Consider the following 27,947-nt stretch of genomic DNA (forward strand, 5'->3'; position numbering starts at 1 on the left):
TGTGACCGTCCTCGTGGATTTTTGAGGTCTGCTTCCTGACTCACTGTGTGACTTTTGGATCTAAAACTTGTGGATGCCCGGTGGAATCCATTCATTTCTCTATCACGTTTCCCGAGCCACAAAGCCCGCAGAGCGCGTTATTTCCAGTTCAGTGCTTAAAAATTGGCATCGCCCAGTTTTAGTGTGAACCAAAAATGACCCCAGGTTATAAAGACGTTCTGATGATGCGCCAGTGTAGATCCTGTCTGTATCTTAGTACACACGCTACAATTACTCTTACAGAGTCTGTAGTCTGCTTTCAATACTAACAGAATATTTAGTTAACACTGCTCTTATTTAATCATAAATAATGAATGTTTTAGGGTTGCTAAGTTTTGACCTAAATACAGGATATTTGGGAAAAAGCAATGGATATAATTTTTCTGTAGAAATTGCGTTTAAATTTTAAAAAAAAAGTAAACAGGGAAATCTTCCACATTTGCTCTCCACAGGTTTACTTTTTTCATTGAGTCTTTCGATGCAGTTTATTGGTGCTTTTTGGCTGTCAGTCAAATGTGGGCGGTGTCAGCTGACAAATGATACTTCCAGTAAGTCCTCACAAGCTGTATGTACAACACAGAGTCAACAGGCTGTACGAGGAGCAGACGGAACGTCTGTAGGACTGGACAAAAACAAACCAGCGGGTCAACGCACTGTGACCGCGTACTCGACTTTACTTTACTTGAAAGACGTTTTAGAATCATTCTTTTAATCAGCTGATTTTTTAAATTTGTTTTTTAATTTTTTATCGACTTGGGATGTAACTTTCAGTGTTGTTTCCTGCGCCCAAGCGGAGCACTCTTTTCCCGGTCAGTTTTATCTTGCGTTCGCTCACGTCTCCGAGGCGAAGTTGCTGCTTTTGAGGAGCGAAGGTTTGTCACAATTACATGACATTGTAACACTTTTCTCACTCACCTTTCGACCATGGCGGAAGCGCCTCAGCAGCCACACCTGGTGGAAATCGACCCGGATTTTGAACCGCTGTCGCGGCCCCGGTCGTGCACTTGGCCATTGCCTCGGCCGGAGTTTATCAACCCGGGCGACTCCAACACCTCTTCACCGGTCCCATCTGTCAAGCAGGAACCCGCCAACAACACCGAGTTCATCAACAACCTGAGCCTGCTGGAGGAGACCGAGGACTTCACAGAGCAGAAACCCATCATCCTGTGCACTGATTTCCAGTGTCAGGAGAACTGCGTCCACCAGCAACCTCCACAGCAGCAGCAGCAACATCAGCAGCATCCGCAGCAGCAGCAGCACCCGAACCCGCAACTCCCGCATCAGCAGCAGCAGCAGCAGCAGCAGGTGCCTCTGCTCTCCACCCCGGTCGGCTCGTCGTCCTCAGCGGCCGCGGCCGCCGCTGCTGCCGCTGCCCAGAGGAAGAGCAGCTCCTCCCGGCGAAACGCATGGGGGAATATGTCATATGCAGACCTCATAACCAAAGCTATCGAAAGTTCTCCCGAGAACCGACTAACTCTCTCTCAGATTTATGACTGGATGGTGAAGAGTGTGCCTTATTTCAAGGACAAAGGAGACAGCAACAGCTCTGCAGGATGGAAGGTAGCTACTTATTTTCTTATTCTTAACTGTGAGTTTGTATGTGTGCGGGTGTGTGTGTGTTCATGGATGGCCACGGCGCCTGATAAAGCACTTGCTTGTGGTACTTCTTGTATAAAAGGAAAAATAAAAAAGTTATTCAGTGGGGAGTTTTGGTGTGTCTGTGGGTACTTAACAGTGGGTTCACAGGGGCTTCATTGTGCTTTATGCTATGTTTTTATCTCCTGTGGTATCACTGTAATACCCCTCCAGGGATTTCTGGCTTGTCTGTGGTGTTCAATAGTCGGTTTATTGTGACTGTGTAATGCATTTGGTCAGGGTTGTTTATTTTTATCATCCATCATCATTTCGAGGGTTATCATCATCTGCAGAGACTTACGTTAATACATGATTTGCTCCCTATGCATACTTTTCCCCGGGATTGACAAAAAGCATGCACAAAGAGTTGCGTAGCTGCTAAGTTGTTAACCACTTAGTCCCATTCATGATCACGTTCCCTTCCATTGTTATCCATCAACTTAACGACCGTTTTATGTCACCATAACTTTAGGCAGTAATCGGACTTGATGATTTATATGAATATCCTAACTAAACTGAATGTTTCTCGTCCCCAAATTAATGCTTCCCTCAGAAAATGTTTTGAGTTGTGACTTAAAATCATTTAGAAAGATCTACTCTTTCAGTTTTCTTTTTTTTTTAAGGCTAAATCACAGTTTTCCATATCAGAGTGCGTGAGCACGAATGAAGCTTTATTTATACATCTGTGTTGTAAGGCGATACCAGCATTCATGTGTCCTAGGAACTGTCCCAAACATTACGCAAGAGGGGACTTAAAATTTCTGATGTGGTGTGACAGGCCCTCCCACTGAACACTATTGAAGGGCGTAAACCTCTCTTTGGAGACACATAGTTTCATTGGTGTCTGACAATAAATTAATGACAGTCTACTCTCACAGCAGGAAATCATATTGAGCCTGTAGCCACACAGTGAGAGATTTATTATGGCTTCCCTCTGTTGTAGTGTTGTAGGCTGTCTGGGCTGCCGATGAAATTTAAAGCTTTTGTTTTTTGTGTTCCCGTGTCAGCAGGATCCCATGTTTGAGTCATGTGCTGAGAGATGACACATTCAGATCAGTCACGAAGGCTAGAGAGAATTTCTTTTTTTTTTCTTTAGTTTGCACTGAATCGGACTTGTAGACAGATATTTTTCCCTAATTAATCATTCACACGCGACCCGCATACTTTTGCCAAAAACTGCCACAATACACTGCCTTCCGCGTATTCATCCATTCATCTGACTTGAGTGTTTGCAGAAAGGACACAAACTCATGTTAGGCTGTCAAGTGTAGTCCTGTGAAGACAAATTAAATGAGAGTGGAAAAACCCCTTCAGTGTAGTGAAATATCCCCCAGTAAACAAAGGAGGCACTGGACAGATGTGTTGCTAGGGTGGTGATATTGTCCCAGAAGCCATTTTTCCCCTTCACTTCTTCTTTGTATGCCTTCATACTCTAAAAGGTTCCAGCTTTGTGCTGCTCTCTGGCTTTGTTGTGATTTGTAGGCAAGGTGCTTTTAACATAAAATGTGTGTTTTTTATCGGCCTGTTAACAAGTGAGACAACAAATGAAACTTTTGAGTGCAATGTGTCGGTGTGTTTGTGAAAGAGGTTGCTTGAGGAAAAATCTCCTCCGTATTTACCATGCTTTTAAGCATGTTTTCCCAGTGAGCAAGGGATGCTAGTCATCCGTAATACTTTGTAGTTTGTTTGTAAAACAAAAATCCAAATGCTGCATTTTTATGGAAATTAAAAGAAATAATCAAGTCAAGAATCTGTAGGCAGTGTGTGGTAAGCTGAAACCTCGAAGCAGAAACACCCACATGGTGTTAGTCATGTTAAGTCTCAGGTTGCAAATTATCAATAAACGCATTTTTTTTTAAAACTGGATGAGCAGACTGGTTACTTGGTTATGTGTGCATCATCATCAGTACTAGTACTCCAGTGACCATAAAACACACCCTTTTTCTTAGAGCAAAGCACTGGAATGTAGTGTAATTAAGAAGTTACGTAGCAGAGACTGGATATGACAAGTGACTGAGTGTTAGAGACTGAAGCAGAGTCGCAGTGACACAGTCTTAATACGTCCTTGTGACTTCATTAATAAAACTAAACAAAAAAAAAAATCAAGTTTCTCACTTTTATTGCTTCCATTTAGCGTGTGACATTTTTGCGTGTGACTGGCGGCTCAGGCACCGCTTGGGCTCACGGCTTATCCTGCCATGGTGGGGGTGTAAACTGAGTAATACTGTGGGAAAGCAAAGTGCCATTCATGGCTGCGAGGGGAGTTATTCATAAAGCTCTCCTCTCACTTCCACACAGGGGGGCCATCACACATTGTCTCTCCAAAGCAACCACACTCATAAGGTGGGATAGAGAGAAAGTATCTGTGCCAGAGATGATGATGTTTAAATATAGCGTCTGAGAGTCATGCATTTTGGGGGGTTTTTTGTTTATTTTTTATTATTATTTTTTACAGAGAATCATCTTTTAATCCAGTTAATCGGTATTTATTATCACTGTTCCCTTTTAAAATGTGCAAAATGTCTTTTTTCTGAGACCAGGCTTTGTGATCTTCAGTCCTGCTATGAATTATCTGCCAATGGGTGAAATGACCTGTTGGAAGTATGAAAATATGTAAATTGTGTGGCAGATTTCATTCCAGAAGGACTGTAGACATACAAACAAAAGCGCTCAAGCCAAATATTGGACTGTAGTTAATCAGAGAACAACTTTGTCAGCTGAAACTGTGCCTAGTCTTTAAACAACTGATTCATCACGGGGGAAAACAAATCTGCCCATTGGTTTTAAAGAATTATAAATAACCATAAAAAGCTTGAGTCAACCAGCGCACCTGTCTATAATTATGAGTTTTGACAATAGAGCTATATCAGCACAAAAGCTATTAGGGAATAGCTCTAATCGGCCTCGTGTCAGTGGTGCTAAATTGCATTTTTTCTTTTCTGACTACACGAGAGACCAAACACTGATGTTCTCACATGTTAACACTTAAGTGTTAAGCACGAAAGTTTGCATAAAATCTTGAGGCAGAACTTTTAAGATACCGCTTTGGGTAATATGCCTCATTAGTCGTTGAGCTGTGAAATGCAAGCTATTTCCAGAGTCTCCACACAACTTGTGGCCATTCATTTGAACAAAACGTGGCTATAATTTGGTGCTGAGTTACTGTCCAATAAATGTTAACATTTGTAAGGTAGACGTGGCCATCTCGATTAAGTTAGAGTTAGGTGTGTTCAGACCATTCTGTTTCTCTCAGGTAGTCTGTTCCTGTTCCACCCCCTACCAAAAAGAATAGATTAATCCTGAATGGCTATTGATGTAGCACTTGTATCCTTGGAGAATGACACCAGCAATTGTCGAAACAATGAGAGGCTATATTGGATGAGAGCGTATCGATCAACCAGTTAGTCTGATGACTACAGCGCCGCCAAATAACTTCTGATTTTTATCCTTTGAGGTTTCATGATAATATTAAAACACTCAGAATAAGAACATATTCTGCGGCTTGTGGGTTGAGGCACTGGTTGACTAAGTCATGGACTAAGCTTTTTCATGGCCTCTGACGTAGATAGATTTCAACGACGAAAGCAAAACCCGAGTTCTTTGTTTCCAGGATGCGGTGACTGCTCAACACCTTAAAATATTAGTTGTAATTTACCTTTGGATCAGTGTCTCAGAACCTGTTAAAGATTATTCCTCAATGTTGCTGATCTTTCAGGTGACCTGGTTCCCCTAAAGTAAACTGGTTGAAGCACGTGAAGTTTTCATTAGTCTATGCTTAGAGCTATCTACTCTTAATTGTTTGAGGCTGAGCTTGATTCTCAGCGCTGCTGATCCTACACAGTTGGTCGTGTCTGAACTGAGTCATGACAGCCTCCACACTTCTCAGGCCGTCTGTGACAGTGTGAATTTTGAGGACAGTTGTGCCAGGTGGGACCAGCTTGGAGAAGCTCTCAGAGTGGACTGGACACTGGCCCTGGCACAGGATGCCATCCAACAGGAAGACGAACAGATGGCACAAATGATGCATCACCAAACCTCTCAGCAGAACTGCTTATTTTTTTCCTAATATGTCCAGTTCTCCAGCAGACTGCCTAACTTAAAAAAATCACACTCCTTAAGTCACTATAAGCATTACAACCAGGATTTCATATTGCTGCACGCACACAAACATATGCATGCATTAGGTAGGCAATATTATATACATTATGTACGCAGACACTTGCATTTAAGCCAAAAGTCTGTTCTTTTGTGTATTTCTCTACTATAAGTACGTCACTGCAGGATAAATATTTGCTTTTCACTGATGGAGCTGGATGCTCAGGTACGCTTTGATGTCAGTTACCAGATCAATTTGGCCATGGGTGTTCTCTGTGCTCGATGCTCTCTTGACCTGAAATTCCTCAGCCTACGCTGGTAAACACTCCCACGGGTCTCAAAGCAAACTGTGGCGAAGCAGACAAACACGTAGGTCCGAGCAGATTGTACAGCGAGCGACACGAGGGTCATTACCATGTAAATGCACCTGTTGACTCCAATCCCTCTTACCGTCTTACAGTAAACAAGGTTAGCATCACATAGGTTGTGTAGTAGTTAGGTAATCAAGAGTCATGGATCCCATGGACCTGTTTAGAATAAAGAATAACGTAGATCGTGAAACTTCAAATAGCCCAGTTTGACAAAATAAACATTGTCACTTTTGCTTTTACCATCAGAGAAACTTATTCTGTAGCAAAATGAACCTCAAAAATATCAAGACAAAAAAGAAACCCTCCATAAACTCTCAGGAACACATGGAACCATTAACAGTGACACCTGGTTCTCTATACTTCTTTTAAATTGTTGACATAAACAACGATATCAAAAGGATCCAAGAATTCTCTTGGAAAGCTCTACTTCTTGGTGTGTTTTTGCTTTGTACAGGTGCAGTTCTTTTAATTCCAGTTATTATCTGATACCTTTGCAAACTCGTATGGGCTAATCTTTAAATTACTAGTTTAATCTCATAAGTAGAATACGTAAATGAAACATAATGCTGTTGAAAGCAGCTGAACAGATCAAGTATATTATGGAGCCTTTCAGTTAAAATTACTGGAGCTTGAACTACAGTGTGATGTAGAATATATGAGATATAATCATATGAATGAAATCTGATATTATCTTCTGTTTCAGCAGTCATGATATGACTGTAGTAAAAACTGCTCTGCACTCAAATTGCTAGTGTGTGTGAGTGTGTTTTATTCCAGTATAATATGAGCTCCAGCTCATTGCTAGAAATGGTTTAACCCAAAGCTGGGTTCTTAAAAGAAACGGATTACTGGTCTCAGAAATGTCTTTTGGTTTGCAGTATACAATGCCTTTAAGTTTAATTGATCAGTAACAGGATTTAGAGTCACATTGCACCCTTTTTTAATGGTCTTAACTTTTGCACATGATGCAGAGGTGAATCAGATTGCTGCTTGCTATCTAAAATGGATTTACCAGGAGTGTGGCTCAAAGAAAGGGAGAAGCTGAGAATTTAGGTATTCTAGCTGAGTGAGCAGAAAGCTGGTGGTGCTTTATCACCAGTCACAGGCGGTTTGTTTCTCTGGGTCTGAATGTGTATTAGTAGGACAGATAGCTGGATAAAACAGCAGTCCTCCTGTGTTTGCTGGTTGGAAACAAACACACATGCACACACACACACACACTTCTCACCCCCCTGAGGCAATCAGGGAGTCCAACCTTGGCATTGCCCCAAGACATGAGGGGCAGCTGTGTTTCTCAGGCATAGAGCTGAAGGAGCTCTCCTCACCCTCCTCCCCATTTCCTGACTGCGCCGCCTGCCTCTCCATTCCTGGTTTTCTGCCTCAGCACAAAGCGGGCCACACTTGGTGTTTTGAAGGGTTACTAACCTCCATCTCCCACCCCACTACCCGAGCCCTGCCATGGCAAACCCCCAAGGAGCTAACTGCTTACTGTCTTCAGGGAAAAATTAAGAAAAGGGAGAGAAAACACAGCAGAGGACCCAGAATGCTCTAAGTTCAGTCTGGGTGATACTTGTTAGGAGTTGCATAACAAGACATTTACTGGAATCAGGGAGCCGCAGGCCAAAGTCTGGTGCCACTGGTTAGTCAGCGGAACTGTGAGGCACTGTGTTAGAGATATGTGGGACGTTAGTCTACTGTGTGTGCGCGCATAACCTGGGCCTCATAATTAAAGCCCTGCTGCTGGCAGATGCGCAGACATGATGGCAGACAGACAGGCTGACACAGGGAACATTCCAGCGCAGGCTTTTATATCTTTTTTATTGTGGCGTGATACTCTGCCTTTCCTTTTCTCCCCAGCTGATTTTAATCCAGTATCCACTTACGACCGCCTCTCCCCTTCACTTTTTGTATCGCTTAGTGCTTTGAAGTTGTGAATCACCATAGCTGGCGCACCAGGGGTGTTAGAAAGTAGCTGTGAGTATTGATGATTGCTACCTGTTAGTCTTTAATCTTCTCTGCCTAGGACTGCAGTAATTATTATAGCTGTTATCAGTTAACATATCAGTCATTGGACCCTTTAATTGACCATTTTGTCAATTCATATTGTCCTCCAAGACTCAAAGGTGACACTGGTGAAACCGAAGACTGTTTAGAATATCTAATCCTGAAAAAGAATGACATTTATTGCATTTCAAAGAGGCAGCAAATGTTTGTCCTTTTCGGTTGACGTAAGTAGATCCACTTGTTAGGTGGTTTTGGCTGTGCGTAGTATAGCAGCGTGATGCACACGATGTGATGTAACTGTGCTCATCCTCTCAAACTTGATTGAGCAACAGTGTGAAACTAGTAGCTCCACACATTGTTTCACAATGTCATGTTTTCCTTCTGCCCTGCTCCATATTTGTTTACTTCTGAGACCCGGCATTAGCATTACCCTCTGTTGTCTTTTATTGTTACTAAGAGACACTTTGTGATATTGAGGGGTCACCAGACTGAAGTAACAAGCAATGTGGTGCAACGTTGCTGTCAAATGATTTTTGGATGTTTAAATCTGCATGTGGAGCACATGTGTTTTTATTTAGGAGTTAAGTCATTCTGTAGCTATCGCGTCACATCCCTTTAACCTCACATGAGTATCAACAATTGATCCCACGTGGAGCTTCTCTCTGCATTCACGTCTGTCTGCCTCAGTCCAACAGGCTTTATAGTTTGCAGCTCTCACTCAAAGAAAAGATTTGAGATTTTCTTCACTTCTTCAGCTGCCAGATCACAGTATAGCATTTCTCCATTCTGAAATGAAAGAGCAAAATACAAAAAACCTATCTAACATATGCAAAGAAGTCTTGCTTTTTTCTGTGAAGCAGAAAAAAAAGCAACATTTTTAAGTGCTTGGGGTTGGCAAGATGTTCCAGATGGTCTGGCAAAAACTATGCAGCCAGGAATGAGCCTATAATGAGAAATTTTACTGAGAAACCTGAGAAAAAAGAATCCTTCCTCAATTCATTTTATGACAGTAAGTGCAACTTTTGAATGTGAACCTACACCTACACCGGTTAGAAATGATTTTTTTTTTTCCTCACTTAGTGACGTAGCCAGGACCACAACTGGTAACTTATTGCTAAGTCACTTACAGAGCCTTTATCTTGCTGGAAGGGAAACTGGAAAACCCCATAAAGTGCCCCTTTCATTTCGTGATTTCAAACAAATCATGTCAAATGTGTACACGGCTGTTTCCACCGCCTCAGACACTGGCATGACAGAGCTCCGCGGCACTCCTGCCAGAGTTTTGTTTGTCAGTTCTTTTTCTGGCTGAGGACCAGATCATTCAGGAGAGAGATCACTCTGTGATTGTAGCGTCCAGTAACTGTGAGTAAGTAGAAGTGATATACAAAAGATACCAGTAAATACTAGAGCTTCATTCAGCCTTACAGAGGAGTGGCGCCCACGCAGGTTGCTTTACGCTAGAGTTGAAAATATGAAGTTGACGTCCAGTGCCGTTGTCAGGTAAACAGTCATTTAGGATGAGTCAGAATGTTTTGTTTTTAAGATTATGGGTTTGGTAGTAGCAAGACAAAACCACGTGATCTTTTTTGCTTTTCTTTTTTTCCCCTCTTCTTTTCACAACTTCTCACCAGTCAGGAAAAATGAAAAAAATCCTCTGTGGGGTTACCATTAAGACCTCAGCATTGTTTTATGGTGTGAGAAGAGGAACTGTGGTATGGATTAAAAAAATTTCACTGTAGAAATAAGAAGTGAAAACCCGCGGTGCTTCTTCACACTTGCAAATTTGGTGTCCCGTCAGTTTCTCATAGCTTATATATGAGTGTGAACTAGCTACAGACACACAAGGAGTGAACAGAGCAACACTTTAATGGGAAGGCTCACTGCTGAGGGCCCCAAACCACAGGCATTACCCAGACCCACATTGTTGTGCAATTCCTGCCCTGAAGCGATTATGCACGGTGCCTGTCAGGCTGGACTGGTATTATCACACCATCACACATCCATTTTGGCTCTCTGTCACATACATGAACACTCGTTGGAGCTGTATAGCTGGCTGACATGGGTGGAAATTAAAATCTACACTAAAATCAGAAGTGTTGTTATGACTGTACATCTGAAGGCAGATTTCCCGCTTCTTTTGTCATAGGAACATAAGTTATTTCAAGGCCAAAGTGCACAAACCTATAACTGAACTGCCCTTTGGGAGTGTTCCTTTTAGATTTGCATTGGTGTTGCAACATTGCTGCACTTTTGTCTGTTTTGTATAGAAAGGCACTTGTCTGATCAAGTGCTTATGGGTGCAGTGGGTAGGGCAGTGGTTACTTGACCTTAACTGGAACTGGATTAAAACTTGAAATGTACCAACCAAACCCTACCAAAGAAGGATATCAGTTTGTCATTGTTGGCGTATGCGAGAGGTGCAAAATGCGTTTCTTCTGAAACTGCCTGTATAAATAGTGCGCCGTACGTCTGTTCAAAATAAACAGTGTTTTTTTGCTTTTTTTGGTGGAGGTGAATATTTCGTGCAGTCTGTGGGTAACGTCTCTGCTTTCTAGTGCGGCTCAGCTTTCAAGGTTCCTGTGTTGGATTCTGGGAAATTTTGCTGTGTAAGTCGGGCCAATTTGATGTGTAATGACATGTCGACACATTCTGCTCTCAGTGATTCATTCATACTGTGGCTGATGTGATTGACAAGCAAGATTTCATTGAAAAGGAAATGGTCTGTTTACAACACCGGCATTTGTTAGCAATTCAGAAGCGTTTGTGTTGTTTTAAAGAGGGTGCCATTGGGAAAACGGTGGGAAATGTTACAGTACTCTATGAATCAAAAGAGAGAATCCTTTCTTTGTCGTCTTTCACCATCGAGCTGCTTTTGTGATATTTTGCGCTGTACTAATATTGACGCTTTAATACTAATTGTTTGGCATACATGTCTTAGGCAGTTATTAATTTCCCCATCACTCTAAAAAGTCTGAATTGCACAATCTGCTTTGTGCAAACATTAGACTCTCAGAAAAAGTGATTAATGTATTGTTGCACAAACTTAATGTAATAAAAGGCAGCTATAGTAGATATTTATGTCAGCTGGCTGCCGTAACTATGGCAAAATAATGTTTTTTTCTAGAAACTCTTATCTCTGCTAACCTTCCTTTTTAAGAGGTGCAAACTTCAGCCTCAGACTGACAGGAAGTGGGTGGTTTGAAAGCACTACAAGGTATGCAACACGGATAGTGATGTCATCAGGAGAGGAAGCAACACTGAGAATGACGCCAGATTCAGTGGCTTCTTCCTCTTCCAGCGTTTCCTTCATTTTTCTCCTTTCTTCCGCACTGCTCAGAGCTTGGAAGTGAGTCAGTGTTATTGCTGATTATCCTTCGACACAAACTTTTTACATGTTCTTTTCAAATACTTAAATGTTGTGGTTTGTTGTGGTTTAGACTTAATATAATAATAGACACAGTATAAATGTTGAAATGAGACTTGCCCTGACCTGTACCGATGCCAGCTTTATAATGATCGCCATGACTGAGTCCAGTCTAGGCTGGCTTAATGTCATACTTGCCATCTCTCGCTGTACCATATCAGTCTAGTTTCACTTTATACCTCATGAGAAAACAGAGCCCTTCACAAACTCTCGTTCTTTAACTTTTTGCGGTCTCTATCTGTGGTTACCTCTGCTGTCTTCACAGTACTTTTATATAGCATAAGAAGATGCTGATATTAAAAGTACACGGTGTATGTCTTTTAGTGGTCTCTCTGGTTTAATTTTCAGAAAACATAGAAATAATTTTTAAGATAACCATGAAAATATGTGGCTGCTTTGGTGTCTTCTTAAAATCCTTGTTTGCATTTTTACAGTTTTTGCATTCCTGCTCCATTTGCATAGTCTGTGTTTTTATATATTTTTTTCGTATGTGTCATTGTTATTTCCTTTTTAAAGTGAGTCCATTAAAACCCACTTTGTGACAAAAAGAATAACTGTTCCAGTGCATCTTTTAAGGTTTCTTTAGCAATTTCCTTTCTCTGAAAACAGTCACTCATGAATCATGCCAATTTTAGAACTAGAAAACATGTAAGTGCATTACAGATGTACAGAGTCTGATTGATGTGCATATTGTTTTTTTTAGATTTTGCGTACAAAGCTAAAACAAGAAACGCTATCAGGACCTGCATGTTTCACCGTTAAACTGTGATCAGTTAAAAACATGTTAACGAACTGTAGCCAGTTAAGTGTTCGGTACACCAACTACATTTTCTCAACGATGGAAAGAGATCTAAGAAAAAGTTAAAAAGACCGCTACTGTGACTTTAGTTTCAGCCTAAGATAGTAGCAGTGATTTCCCACTAAAGTAACAGTGCTGGCATTATGCTCTATTTTGCACTCTTGAAGTGTTAACCTCCAAGTGATGTCCTTTAATTTTGGTGACATTTTTAGTGCGTAACAGGAATCTCCCTGCTGCTTCAGAAGGTTACTTTTGAGAAGAGACAGTGTTCAGACAGTGTGGGCGGTCATTTTTTTTTCTCAGATTTTCTGCTGATGTTTGAATTTTAGCAGATGTAGCTCTTTTGTTTTTTCTTCTTCCACATATTGCTAAATCTTCTGAGCGGAGACTCCAGTCCAATGTATTTGTATGCAGTCATTTTCTTAAAGACATCTTAGAAATACACATGTATTAGTGCTTTACAGTCTGATTATGCAGCACTAAGGAGACCTGTGGTGATGAGAAATCCTCTCAACTATGTCACTGAATAGAGATTTTCCACTGGAAGCCATAAAATAGCTTTGGGATATCCCTGTGTTTGCTAGTTTGAACTGGGGTAAGAAGCATATAAATATAACCCCCAAAACACTTCCCCCACTCCCTGTCAATCCAGCGGTGGGCCAGGCCCATGGAGGCAGGCCACCAAACAGGCACCCAGCAGTGGTCCACACACTGCATCTTTATCCAGGCAGAGCAGGCAGCAGCCCAGCCCAGTAGTTGTGCCGATCAGAGGCAAAAAATATCCTCGCTCCACAGACACTGCTCTGTGCATTTACAGACTCGCATTGTGTTGCACATAGCAACACATGCACATATTTTAGCATTGCAAGCTTAGCCAGCACAACCTGATCCCTGTCTATACACATGAGCAGCATGCTGCACAAGTCTGAGTCAAGAAATTAACGAGCACAAGCGAGAGCACAACATGTAAACACAAAGCTGTGATTGCTCTTTTTGCTGCGTCATTATTTTCAAAGTGTCTTATGCCCATAAATGTCATGTTAATCATTCACTTAGACCCCCATCAAGTGTTGCTGCCAAGATTTATGTTGGGTTTCTGCATCCTTTGAAATAATGGAATTGAGAATGCATGCTCGTTCGATTGTTTGAGTATATAGTTTAAAGTTTGGTCACTCACTCGCATATTCGGCCAAGTTTTCTTTGGAGTAATTTGTCCAAATATGAGGCCTGTTGAAAGTAGAGGAAATGATAGATGATATGTTATTCTCTCACCAAGCTATGTGTGTTTGGCTCCATAATGAGAGCAAATCCTAAGTGGGGAACTGCTTCTTAAATGTGCAATAAGAGTTTTATCCACCATTGTGATCCTGTTGGAAAAGCCTACCTGGATAAGGCCCCACTCTTTCCTTTTTCCTCTTGTTTTGTGGAGTCAGATGGGAGAGTTTTGATTAGGAAGTTGTGGCTCTTGAACCCACTGTTTTCTCCAGCTGGTCCCTTGCTTTTGTACCTACCAGGGTCTCATTTTGCAGTGTTTTGCATATAAACCAGAAGAATCAGTATCAGGACTGGCCAGCGCTTCCTGTGCGGACACAATGCAGCAGGAAGTTCACTAATAGCCACTCTGCCACTCATCTCACTTGCCACTTGTCTCACACTATCAGACAGTGATGAAAGATCCTCGAGTGTCAGTAGCTTGGCTGTGTCTGCCCGTATGCACAAAACCACTCACAGACTATTTATCATTTGTCAGCAGCGTCTGAGATCGATCTATCTTCAACTTAACCAATCACCATCCACTCAGGCTTCCAAGCTCTGTGTATGTGTGTGTGTATCAGTGTGTGTGTGTGTGTCTGGGCGAAGGGGGGTGGTTGCATTAAGATTGCTCGCAGAGGATTGAGTAAAGGCGATCCTGCCAAAAGGCCGTCAGTAAATACATTTGCAGACAGATTTTCTCCTGCGTGACTCGCGTTTTCTGCCTTTCCTTCTCCACTTTACGATGTACATATAAGTCAGCATCTGACAATGACCATTTTGAAGAGGTACTTTCCTGGAAGACATAGAGTGCTACTTGGACTCATAGAACTCTAAAGTGAATTTGAGGAGCTGCACACTGAGTGCTCTGTCTATTGGCCTTCTCACTCAGCTCTCTTTGCCAAATTGATTTATTGAAAGTTGACGTCAACGGGTGAGGAAGGGACTGTTCTTGCTGCAACACGAGTCTGCGATCAGCTGTGGCAAGTAGCGTGCATGCATGATGTCCCTGGGGAGCAAGTGAAAAGGACAAGGGAGGAATAGAAGACTAGGAAGGGGGTAGGATGTTGGGAGAGGGCAAAAAATAAGCTATTTCTAGTTAGAACCTTATCCTAGGGTCAATTTCCATTTTTAATCTGAGACTCTCTTTTTTTTTAACTGAATTGTGGCAAGATAGATTTCCTTTTATATCGCTACCAACAGTAACACGTTTGTGCTTTCCTTAGCCAGTTTGACCTAAGGTGTTGTGCCGTGCCACTTGCTGCTATGCAAAATAAATGACAACAACCATTTCCTTTTCCTTAGAATATGTTTTTTTTAAAAGATGCTATAAATAATGAACGCAGGTCTAAGGCTTTACATTTCCTGTGCCCTGCTTTTTATTTCCACCGCCTTTTATAATCATCGCTTTATTGACTTTAGTAAATAGGTCAGTGATTATCACTGGTCAATTCAATATTGGTGCTGAAGATAACATATCAAACTGCAAATACATGAAGTCATCACGGTCTGGTCAGATTGCTCTGCGAATGTGGCAATGTGAATTTGTATTGGTTTATTGTTGCATATGTGTGTAAGACAGAGACAAACAAATTCATTGTAAGTAGCTTGACAATTTGGGCAAAAATATTATCACATTTTTATCATTTCGATGTAAAGAATTATCTTAATATGCATGTAATAGCTGTAATGAAACTCATTCATTATGTTTGTTAGACCTAAAACGAGAAGACTTAAGAAGGAGCCTCTAAATTTTTAGGTTCAAGGGGTAATAGCTGACTTGGTTTAGAACTAAATCCTAAATGAATCCAATGTAAACTATTCAACACCTCAACAGAGCACCAAAACAACTAGAAAGTATTACATACAGCTAAATGTCTTGATAATATGCAAAGACATAGATAATGAGCTATGAGCCCAATTCTTAGGAGAGACGTGGCTGAAAAGAAAGACACAGGCAGTCGATGCTGCTAAGTGGGTCATTTTGGGGACTGCAGGTTTTCTTTCTTGTACTCATGGGATGGTAACATCCCCCTTTGGAATGGTGGGAAAAAGTTGCCATTATCTTGCGGCAGATATTGCTCTAGTGTTTATAGTTTTAGAAATCGAAACCATTTCCAGATGCTGCGGGACCACTCTTTACCACAGATACTGATGTCTGACTCTCCATTTTCATTTTGTTCCGTCTCCATGCTCTACTCTGGCTGCGGGGATAAGGTTGAGCAACCCAAAACGAGCATTTATCGGTTTGATTTTTTAGATACAATTGAATGAATAGTTCACAGGCCTCCTGCTCAGCCAGGTGAGCTATAGCACCCCAGTTTTTAAATACTTAAAAGTATTTTCCAATGATAATTATCAAGATCATTTAATTGCCTAACACAAGGTGGGATCAAATCTAACCTTAGTAATGTATTTTCTGATATTTTAACAGTTAAAAAAAGTGATTGTGAAGATGTAAAATCCTTGCATTGTTTGGAAATTTGTGACAATATCTGAGATACTTTTGGAAAAGCCTTTTGTAGGGGATGTGGCTTTTATATGCACATAAGGAATCACTGATCAGTTACAACTAGAGTAGAAATCTCCCCAGGTATTAGATGCCACCCCACCCATCCAAAGACAAAACCAAAACAAGAAAACCCAGAAACAAAACAAACAAACAAACAAACAAAACAGTTGAGTCAGACTCTGGATGAAAGAGTGTGTCTGACACAGAGTGGAGAAAGTTATCGCAAGTATATATTTAGATGACTTCATCGCAGCAAGCGAGAGTTCATTCGGTTTGTTGAACCATCGCCTCACCTAGAGCTGTGTTCTCAACCCCATCCTGTTGTTAAGCGGGCAGACATGCTAAGCTGGTGTTAGGCTAATAGCTGGTTTACACATTTTCTGTCTTAACCATATTTCTCGCCCTTTGCCAGACTCAGCACAAGGCTCCAGACGTGACCCAGCTGCAGCTTTTAGGGCTACTTATCTTGGTGTGCGCATACTCTATAGGTTGTCGTCTCACGCACAGGTGCAGACATTACACATACAATAGCTAGTTACAGTGAAGAGCTCCTCTTAAGGCTGAAAATTGCGTAACAAAAGGTGAATATGCACGGTAAGGACAGCACCGTTTCTCTAATGAGTTCAGTGGAAATAGTGCATGGAAACCACATTTTCACTTTCATGTGTTCCGTATCTCTGGTAAATGTGTGTGAAGCTATAGCTGCTGGCGTGTGAGATCATAGATGCTGCACGCTTTCAGTCAGTGAGGTGGGAGCAATGTTGCACTTTATACGTGTAGCTATATGGCCTTTGCAGTTGAGGTTTCACTTGCGGGTTTACATTATTCAAAGCAGCACTGCATGTAGGTGGTGTTGCGCTCTTCTGGGGATTTTTTCATTAGACAAGTTGACATTTGAACAACTCGGAGAGCTTCCAGCACCTTGGTCAATCTGAAACACCTGTGTGGCACGGTGTCTAGATTTTTGCAGGTACTTGGCTGCAGTTTGCAAGTGGAAGGAGAGGTAAAAGTAAGCAAGCAGGCTGAGAATAGGAAAGGTAGGGAACAAAAGAGCAGATGAATGGAAACAAGATAAAGAGGGGAGAGAATATTGGAAAATAAGAGATGAAAGGAGTAGGAAAGAGCAGACAAGGCGAGAGGAAGAGGACATTGAGGACAGAAGCAAAGAGAGGGTGATGTACCGAACAGTGTGGCCTTTCAGTAGTGCTGCCAGTGAAGGAGTTTTTAAATCAGCACAGTGTGTTCTTTACTGATCCAAGCCCACTCTGTCACACAGCTCCTCTTTCTGCATTTCTCAACAGCCTACATTCAAAACACATTCTCCTGGTCTCAAACCGCCCAGACAGCCACGCTGCAGCCTCTTGCCGAGTCGTGACGTATTCAGTCATGTAATTCAGTTTCAGCAGTCACACGACAACGTGAACTTTGCTTTCATTTAATGGCTGTGGTGTGACATCAGATATCAGGGATTATCGCCTGTTGTCAAACATAAACTCTTTTGGCAGCGGGTTTTGGGGAGGCGATTTTTGCGGTGTCCACTTGGCTCACGACTTCGCATTCCATGCCTTTTTCTCTGCTTACTGACCGCCATGTTTCCTGTGAGACAGGAAGTCAGCTCTGCTTCCTGTCACAGTCCTCTTTCATGTGGTCACTTCCTTGTGTTTTGCCAGTACGGCTGTGCTGTGTTGACCATGAATGGAGGTGGTGCTCCTCACGGCGAGCTCGGGAACAACAGAGAGAAGGCTACAGTCTGTGCGCGCATGTGTATTTTAATCAACATTTATTATGATTACTCACTGCAAGGAAGATTTCCGCTCTCATTAACTGTATATTAATTTCAAGCACATGTTAATGTGTTAGCATTGTGCAAATGGTGGGTTTTTTGTGTGTGTGGCAAGAAATGGAATGTTCTGCTTTTAAATGGCAAAGTGTTATTGTCAAATTTTCATGCAACATAAGATAGGACCGTCCTCCAGCGACAGTAATCAAGAGTTCACTTCTGTGAAATTATGGGTTTTGTAACCTTGCTGAGGAATGTTGATTGTGATGGCTGCCTGGCTGGGAATCCTGCCTTTACTGTTTCCTAAGAGATACTAACAAGTTGGCTGTGATTACAATTGAACTTTGCACACAGTGATTAGCTGGAATGTTTAGATTCCTGTGTACTGCAGCCAGAGATAAACCAGTGTCGCATTCAGTCAGAGGACCCTACAGCCACACACACCCCCCCCCTACACACACAGACACACACACACACCTAAAAAAACCCGCATACTTTTAATTAAAAAGATATTAACAGGAAAGAAATAATACTTGCCTGGTCTTAAAGAAGAAAGGCTTCATAATTATGAGAGCAAAGGGATTTCCATTTGTACATCTGCATTTCTGTCTTAGTGGATCACTGTGTGCGTGTCTGTTTGTTCCCAATAGCGTGTGTTTTCAAACCAATATATCACTGGTTGCAGCGGAGTGAGCTACAAAATCAAAACCATACTGTGCTGCTGTTTGTCCTACTGCCATTCCACTAAAAACATGAGCTGGCACTCTCTCGCACACACGCTCGCGCACACACACAAACACAGTGGGAGACGAGGCTTTTCCACTGGCCCCACCAGACACACTCAGCCACACTCCCCACACGGCACACCAAGTTCTGCCGAGTTCTGGCATTTCCCATCAGAGCAGCTTTTATGACCCTTTGCTGGTACTCCCTGCCTTGCATCAATATTTTTAAAGTGGGTTTTAAAATGTTTTGGATTATTACACCCTGCGTTCTAACCGTGACATTTGACAAAGCAGAAACCTGGGTCACTAAAGTAAGAGACTTTAGCTGTGACTTTCTACTTTCTGTCACCGGGATGATATAGGGCTGCAACAGGACATCCCGGCGTCTATGCGCACATTGCGTTCATTCCTTGTCCCAGCAGAGCTGAAATCAGCAGCACTCGTCGCAGTCATGGGAAAGAGAGGCTCATGACCAGACTTCACTCCTTGCGTTTTGTCATTGCTACCGATGTGCAGGAGGGGGAGGAGGGGGAGAAAAGCATTTACTTGGATAATCACAGAAGGGCTGTCACGTACCTCAGATCATGCAAACTAAACCACAACTATTGGCTGAAGCAGTTGGGTCATTTGATTCAGAGGTAATTACATTCATTTGTGAAGCACCAGTGTTCATGCAGGCCCTCATGTGCCCTAGAGGCTCAAGTCCTCCAGTGAGGAGGGGAAAGAGGGAAAAGTACGACACGGAACAGAAGATGTTGAAGGAAAATAAAGGACAGGGAAATAAAATATGGCGTGTTTTTTCTGAAATTGGCTGTTTTCCAATTAACATATCCAGCAACATTTATGTTATTTAAAAAAGAATCACTTCATAATGAAGCGAGTCCAGCTGTGATGGGGGAATCATACTTGTCCTGTGAATAATGTATTTTATGGCTCTAACGGTTTGAGAAAATAATCAAATTGTGACTTTGCAATTTCATGAGGATGAACTCAGTCTGGGCTTCAGAGGTTGACCCGTATTACCATCTCAGCGTTTGATCATTCTTTTTGTTTCAGTTTGTTTCTTGCAAGCATCTCAGCTTTTGCCAAAATGACCACAAACCTTTAGTCTTTGAACTTTTAACAACAGATAAACACTATTGTGTGTTTCCTGCACTGTCTAAATATACATGAAAATTGGTCAAATTAGCCGGCTGACACTTGAAAAAGTGTCACATGCTTACACTTATCATTTTTACACGTGACTATGCTCAATTGCAATCCAACAGGTGATGCTGAGGCTATAGAAAGCAAAGGTCAGGTACCAGTGAAACAATAGTAAGCAGGTACTACATGCTGCTTTGCAACAGGGATCATTGATAGTGATAGTATGCTGAAAGAAACCAGCAATAGTAGCAAAGCAGATGAAAATGCATGAAATGATAAAGCTAAAATAAGCAAAATGACTGTGTAGACTGACAATAAGAAGACTGAGGTTGACTGCCTAAAATACTGCAAATTCTCTAGAATGTATCAATCTTTAGACCTGCAGTCATCACCCGAGATCTTTAATAACTGGAATACTTTTAAATTATTAGCCAGAACTTAATTTAGACCCCGAGTTCCTCCAAGGGTTACCCGTCAGATCTGTAGTGTAGATCTGCAGTTTGCCTTTAATTAAAGAAAAGCAACAGTATGAGTCGTTTGTTTGGTGGTTTCATATCATTGTAAACGAAAATGCTATGAAATCACATGTGCACTTTTTCAGTATTTTTCCAACAGATAAGTTTTAATGCTGAGAAAGTCTTGTATGTCTTAGTTTAAAAAAATAAAAGTCACTAGCAATGAAAACTGTGGAATAGATTATACTGGGTGTAGATTTTAGTGTCCAGACTCCAAAGGGATGGTAGAAATGAGGAGAAGCGGAGGTGAAGGCAGAGCAGAGGGCAGACTGTGAACCAGATGTGAAGCGGTGACTCACAGCAGGAACAGCCTTGATGACGTTAGACATCATGCATGCTAAGCCGTGTGTGTGTGTGTGTGTGTGTGTGTGTGTGTGTGTGTGTGTGTGTGCCGGGAGCTTTAGCTTTTCTTCCAAAACAACAAGCTTTACGCATGCACAGTAATGTCTGGACAAGGCTCATTACTTCATGTTAAGACCTGGACAGAAAATGATGCAGGGCCTAGAGACTATAAATTATCATCTGAGGTTAAATGGTCACTTCAATGACAGTTTAGGCTGATGTAGAGTTTTAAAATCATTACGGGCTGAACAGCAAATTAACTCTGCGATGTTGAAGAGCCAAGCGTCCCAGTGCAGTTCCAATAAAGCAGGGCCAACGTGCTGTCTTACTCTCTGCGCTGTGCTTAGCAGACATTTGTTCAATATTCTCGCTCTTTTGTTTGCTCTGTTTTAACAATGCTTCACTAGCTTCCTGCACAAAAATTAGTTTTTCCACTGGTGGTGTCACTAAGCAACGTTAGAGCGCACCATAAGTGTGTCTGTAAGGAGGAAAGATTAGTCTATTTCCTCCCTTTGATTTTGAACTGGTTTAAACAAGACACATAGTTAGGAGGAATGTGGTATAATAGCGTTTTACAATAGGCCCTTCTGTTTTTGTGAGGGAAAGCCCACACCTACAGTGAATTTGGAGAAAAGAGTGTCTGCAGTTTAATCCCTGCTCTGTTCAGGATATTGCTCATGGAGTAAACTTACTGACATCTATTGTCTGTTTGTTTGTGCACATGTGTTTTTTGAATAGCGAGCAGCATTAGATTGTTGAGTGACATTAAAATCTCGGCTTTCTCCTCGTAAGTCGGCTGTAAAGCTGAGCGTGTTTTTACAAAGGACCACCTGTACAGATGGATTTGCACTTGTGTGATGAATCAGATCTGAGGTGTTGTCGGAAAAGGGCATACTTAAAACTCTCTGTTTGTCCGCTCCTCACCCAGCTTTTTTCTTTCTCTTTCTCCCTCTGTTCCAGAACTCCATTAGACACAACCTGTCCCTCCACAGCCGCTTTGTTCGAGTGCAGAATGAGGGGACGGGCAAGAGCTCATGGTGGATGCTAAACCCGGAGGGCGGGAAGAGCGGCAAGTCCCCGCGACGCAGGGCAGCTTCCATGGACAACAACAGCAAGTTCACCAAGAGCAGAGGAAGAGCAGCAAAGAAAAAGGTAACTCAGAAAGAATTCTTTATTGATTTACATACCGAGATAGTATTTTTTTCAATACTTGTTTACTCACTGTGTATGCAATGTGTACAGTACCTTGAGATAATCTGCCATAGTTCAAATAAAGGTTAATTGAAGCAGATTAACAAGAAAAAAAAAATGCTATTGATTGAAAAGTAAAGTCACATTCTTCCTGTCTTTAACTGTGTTCTTATCATTACAATATATGGACAGTGGAAGAAAAGCTTAGTCATAGTCAGCCCTGTGTTTAATTTTCAATGGTTTCTGCCTCAATTACAAACTTAAACTGACGTCTCTGGCATGCATAATATTACTGGTTCACTGACAGTCTTCTTGTCTCCCCTCAGCTGTCCCTGCAGGGCGGCCCTGATGGAGGTGCAGACAGCCCAGGCTCCTACTCCAAGTGGCCTGGCAGCCCCAACTCCCACAGCAATGATGACTACGATGCATGGAACAGCTTCAGGCCTCGGACCAGCTCCAACGCCAGCACTCTTAGCGGCCGCCTCTCGCCCTTTGTGCCTGAGGATGACCTTGGAGAGGCAGACGTGCATATGGGCTACCCCGGAGCCCCCGGGGCCAAGATGACAGGCACGCTGCCCAGTCTCACAGAGATGACAGGCTCTCTGGGACACAGTTCTGAGAATGTCATGGAGAACCTCCTGGACAACCTAAACTTGCTCTCTCCAAATAACTCTCAGGTTGGAGGAGGGGCAACAACCCCTGGCTCCTCCCAGTCCTCCCCTTCTCCCATGATGCAGCCGAGCCCTGGGTACCCCTCTTACAGCTCGCCCAGCATGGCTTCCCAGTCTCAGCAGGAATACCACAAGTGTGTGTATGGCCAAGCAGGAATGAACAGCCTGTCATCCATGCCACTGCAGACACTGTCAGAGAATAAATCCAGCTTCGGGCCCAGTATGAGCCAGTACTGCAGCACCGCAGGGCTTCTGAAGGAACTGTTGACATCAGATACAGACCAGCACGGAGAGCTAATGCCATCAGTGGACACTGTTGTGTCTCAGTCCAGCGGAGGCTGTATGCTGCCACCATACAACAGCAGCCAGCATGCGGCCAAACTCATGGGAGGAGGAAGCAGTCATCCACATGGTCTCCCTCACAGTCATCCCCACAACGTGCACAGCCCAGCCTCAGCCACATCATCGGCTATGAATGGCCGTTTGCTCATGTCCTTGAACTACAGCGGGGGCGCCGCACGTTTACCGACAGCGAAAACCCAGATGCAGATGCCTTATGGCCTCTCTGCCCACCTCGGCGGGGGAGGCATGCCCGGCGGCTTCTGTCCTCTTAACACCAACGGATATGGTCGACCAGGATTGTCAGCACCCTCGCATCCAGAAAAACTGCCCAGTGACCTGGATGACATGTCCATTGAGAAGTTTGAGTTTGACATGGAGACAGTCCTCCATGACACTCTAATGGACGGGGACTCATTGGACTTCAACTTTGAGCCAGTGGTGGCCCAACAAGGTTTCCCACATGGGGTGAAGACCACCACGCATAGCTGGGTATCAGGTTAGAGACTGTGATTCACAAAAAAGTTCTTTCTACTTAAACTCTCGTTGCTGACATCGTCACAATCAGAACTGACATCGGACTAAAAATGTATCTGAAGATACATTCCTCATCTGGACATAACCTGCAGTCACTGTTCCACCATCATTTCTGTTTCAAAAAATACTTCTCAGATCACTGCAGCAGATCGGTCCTGATCTGCTGAGGACAAATGACCACCAGAGTTCTTGAAGGTGACGTCAGGATTATTTTCTGAAATAAGTCAGTACAAACTAAGTGCCAAACGTTTTGCCTTAACATATGAGCCAAACTGAAACACACGTCTCTGGTTTACTATACAGTAGTTGTAATCTTTGCAGACAATACTGCCAACTACAGTACCATCTCATCATGATCATCTGCAGAAGCAGCAGCAGAGCAGTCTGTTTAAGAACTTAAACTCACACCAAGCTGTTTACTGTGTCACATCAATCAAGATTTTTGTAATGGTGATCGATTACTGCTGTGGAGAAATTGAAGAAGGTAATCTGGCGAATGGGTTATGTTGACAGACATGATTTAAAAAAAGGAAAAAAAGAGAGAGATCTTTCTCAACGGATCCTTGAGTGATGTTACATAATAACTTACTTCTTGAATGTACATATTGTAATCATACAGTTTGTGAAATCATTTCTTGTCATGTATTTTTCACAATTGTAAATAGTGTTTACAGAATGGAAGCAAAAATGGAGGCAGCAGAAATGAGCCCACAGAGAAAACTGGATCAGATTCTTTTCAACCGTGCTAAGTGGACAGATCTGCGCTTGAGATCAATCGGGCTGTAAAATGAAAACACACGTTTTGATTTCTTGTAAATACATTAAGAATGTCTATTAAAAATGATGCAGTTAGATGTTTACTAGATTCAGCATAAATTATTTGTGGTTAATAGAGATTTATGCTGGTGCATAACCTGCACTCAGACATGAGAATTGTTCTGGGTCATTCGTCACTCTGAACCTTAATACCACAGGGGCCTATTTATTGTGCCTAACAAAGTAGATGTAGACTGCAGGCTTGAAGGGTTTTATATTGTAAATGTCTACGGTCCATACGATACTCAAATCCAGCAGTCTTGAAGAACAGTGAACTCTTTCTTGTCAGTTTCCTACTTTGACTTTTCTTTAGAAGTCAGGAAGAAATAAGTGACTGTAAATTGTTATTGTTATGGTTTCCTGAACACTTTTTGGCGCTGTGAATGTTGAGAGGTCAAGACAGTTTGGATAAAAGATATTCTCAGCGCTACTGTTGTTTTCACACCAAGGCTGCATAACACCTGCAGAAGACGCCGCCAGTAACCAGCCTGTGCCCTGCTCAGTTTCAGAACTTTTTGTATTTTCTTCTGTGTCTTAAAAGGTTACTGTGACTGATTTAGATAGCACAGCATCCAAAAGAGCCCTCTCATGCTGTCAGTAGGAACAGCCTTACTGCTTTCACTGCCCCTCCTACCTCTACATATCATCGTGTCCTTCTAAACATTTGATATTATGGTATCATGTGACTTGATAGCGCAAATTATCATTTCCGTAACAGGTCTGTTTTAAATTATTGTTCGTTTTCCCAGCAAACTGCCACTAAGTGTTACGTGTCTGATTCTTTATCTCAGCTTGTATATTCGCATTTTCAAACGGTCGTTTCCCAGTCGTTGCTGTTCTAGCGACAAACTTTTCAGCCTGTCAGTGACTTTTATTAAACAGAATCAAAAGTAATACTCAAGATTATATCTGTAAACATGATTGGTTCTCATGAAATTGATGGTTAGGTGGCAGAGAGACAAAGGCAAAAAGTGAAACTCACCTATTTACATTAGTCTTGATGTTATGATGGAGAAACCGCACACAGCAGCAGGCGATCCTGTGTCGCTAATGAATTTACCTTCAGCCACAAGTGAAGGTTCTTGAATTAGTTTTGAGTTTTCTTTGGTTGAAATGAAAACCTGCAAACTCCAGACCAGCAAACGATCTGACTCCAGTGACGTAGATTTTTTTTCTTTTCTTTTGTTTAAGCCAGGGAGTAAGCAAGTTTATGTAGAGTCAAATTAAATGCTTAACATTTCAAAAGGCAGAGGAGCCAATATAAAAGCTGCTTTGGGGCTTTATTGCCAGGTGTTGCCTTTTCTTATCCAAACATGCCATAATGTACTATAGCCAAATTTGCCTTTGAAGTCAAAGTGATATATTTAGCATTTGTATCATGTTATATGTTCAGAACTATATATATATCTATAAACATCTATATATTTGTGCCGGTCACTCAAGTCAGGATAAACTGTAATGAATCCACATAGGTTCACTCTAAAAGTTAAAGAGTTGTACTAAGTAAATTATATCTTTACATTTTTAAATGATTTAATCTATGCATTGTATTCTTTAATTTTATGTTGCTATTGTTCTATTTCCCTTTTCTTTGAACTTTTAACAGAGATATTTTATTGTAACATAGTGCTGTGAGATGTTATGGTGTTGTCAAGACTCTATGTTTCAGATAGTTCTATGGGGAAAAAAATGAAGTTTATTTAGAAAATAGAAAATGCAGTGATTGACATGCTAAGCTTTTGTAAACTGACAATGTTGTTTTTATTGTATTCAGCTACAGTTTTTAGAAAACGGCATCAAAAAGCAAATTAATGAAAAAAAAAATGTCAAAGATTTATCGCATTTTTAAAATGAAACACACAATATTTATTCATTAGAGAAGTCCTGCTCAAAATGCAGATCCTGGACCAATTCAGATATTGCACTTTCACTTGTATATTTAATAACTAAGGGCTCCTCGTAACAAGAGGAAGAGTTCCTATTACATATTTTAAATGAAAATCTGTTACATTTACCTTGAGCAGGTATACAGGAATAAATTGGAATTGTGCTGTGTGATATGCAATCAATACAAATATGTAACATGTTCAATATTAATGTATTAAAACCTAAATAAATGTACTTATGTGTAAAGGATGTGTCATATTTGTCATTCATCAATATACGTTCATGTAAGAAAGAGTCTTCATGCGACTCCTGTGAAAAACAAAGCACACCCCATTATTCAGACGCTTTTAGACGCTTTATCGGTTTCTCGCATCGCTGTCGGGGAATTTTGGACCGCTCTTCTTCACAACATTACTTCAGTTCATTGAGGTTTGCAGGCATTTGTTTATGCACAGCTCTCCTGAGGATGCAGCGCTTCAGTCGGGTTGAGGTCTGACCCAATTTCGGCCAAGCTTTAGATGTTAGAGGGATGGCCTTACATTTGACTCTAGAATACTTAAACAGTGTATTTCATGGTCGACTCGATGACTGCAGCATGCCTAGGTTCACTAGGTTGACCAAATTGTCACCCCATCCACTACCGTGCTTAAAAGTTGGTATAAGTTCTGATAACGTGGTACTGTGCGTTATGGCCACACATCTCTGCTTTGGTCTGGTCTGTTCAAAGGACATTGTTCCAGAAGTTTTGTGGTTTGTTCAGATGCAAAGTTGCAAACCTAAAGCTTTCTCCTTGCAACCCTTGCAAACAAGCCATACTTATTCAAGCATTTTCTAAAGGTGGTGTCATGAACATTACCATGATGACTCAGCCTTACAGATTGTGAGATGTAGCTTTTGGAAATTCTTGGAGCATTACACAGTCTGATTGTAAATTTGATGGGATGTCCGCTCCTGGAAAGATTGTGGCATTGTGTTAACACATATTTGAATTCAAACGTCTGCTTTTATAAAGGAGTTATAGATGATACAAGCTGCCATTGCAATTGCTATGGAAACACTAAGGATGTACTTCATTTTTTACAGGACTGTGTAGGGCCCTGCAAAAACTTTTTTTCATATGGCTGAAAATGATAATGCACGAAGCAGATTTTTTATATCAGAATCTTGGACTTCTAGCAGGGGTGCACATAAGTGGTCCGCAGGTGCGCATTCACTGTCAAAATAAAAGACGGGCACCAGACAAGAAGTTGCAACGCGCGTTTGCGTACATAAGATTTTCTGGAGGAGGACAAACATTTGTTTAGAACTCTTAAAGATGTCGAAGAAGCAAACTCCTTTAAGCAATTACTTTGGTGTTCCTCCACCTCCAAAGAAATATCAGAAGGAGTCCGAACCGCAAAAGAAGCGCGTATTCTCGGAAAAGTGGCTGCAGGAGGTGAGCTGGCTTCAAACAAATGATGAATGCACAGAGATTTGGTGCAGAATATGCCGTGAAAATCCCACTCTGGTGGACAAACACAGTGCCTTTTATATGTACGCAAACGCGCGTTGCAACTTCTTATCTGGTGCGCGTCTTTTATTTTGACAGCGAATGCACACCTGCGGACCGCTTATGTGCACCCCTGGTCATAAGCATGAATGCTAAACATTCACACAAACTGTCAATGTTTCTTGGTTAAATAAAGTTAAACAGCTCTAAAACCTCATGCTCAATAAAGCTCAGAGTTATACATTTGACCCCACACGACTGTTTGTATATAATTTAGGTGACTTTCTAGTAATATGCCAAATGGATGGATGAATGGATCCCTAGTGAGGAAACTCAGATGGCAAAAACTACAGATCAAAATGCGAAAATAAGAGTTGCA

The 27,947-nt window shown here is 41.8% G+C and overlaps 1 protein-coding gene across 1 annotated transcript; it reads left to right on the forward strand.

Moving 5' to 3' along the window:
* Positions 1 to 589: 589 nt before the first annotated feature.
* On the forward strand, positions 590 to 26,321 carry foxo1a (forkhead box O1 a). The gene is made up of 3 exons (XM_003450147.5): positions 590 to 1,599; positions 21,599 to 21,790; positions 22,156 to 26,321. Exons 1-3 carry the CDS (start codon positions 964 to 966, stop codon positions 23,341 to 23,343), a joined length of 2,016 nt encoding a protein of 671 aa, XP_003450195.1. The 5' UTR covers positions 590 to 963; the 3' UTR covers positions 23,344 to 26,321.
* Positions 26,322 to 27,947: the final 1,626 nt, after the last annotated feature.

Source organism: Oreochromis niloticus, linkage group LG14 (genome assembly GCF_001858045.2).
Source record: "Oreochromis niloticus isolate F11D_XX linkage group LG14, O_niloticus_UMD_NMBU, whole genome shotgun sequence".
Taxonomy (NCBI): domain Eukaryota; kingdom Metazoa; phylum Chordata; class Actinopteri; order Cichliformes; family Cichlidae; genus Oreochromis; species Oreochromis niloticus.

Bases quoted from the DNA above. Each gene is read 5' to 3' on its own strand.
- foxo1a (XM_003450147.5), top strand. From the start codon at position 964: ATGGCGGAAGCGCCTCAGCAGCCACACCTGGTGGAAATCGACCCGGAT. The intron at 1,600-21,598 runs GTAGCTACTTAT...CCTCTGTTCCAG, and splicing joins ACAGCTCTGCAGGATGGAAG to AACTCCATTAGACACAACCT. The intron at 21,791-22,155 runs GTAACTCAGAAA...GTCTCCCCTCAG, and splicing joins GAAGAGCAGCAAAGAAAAAG to CTGTCCCTGCAGGGCGGCCC.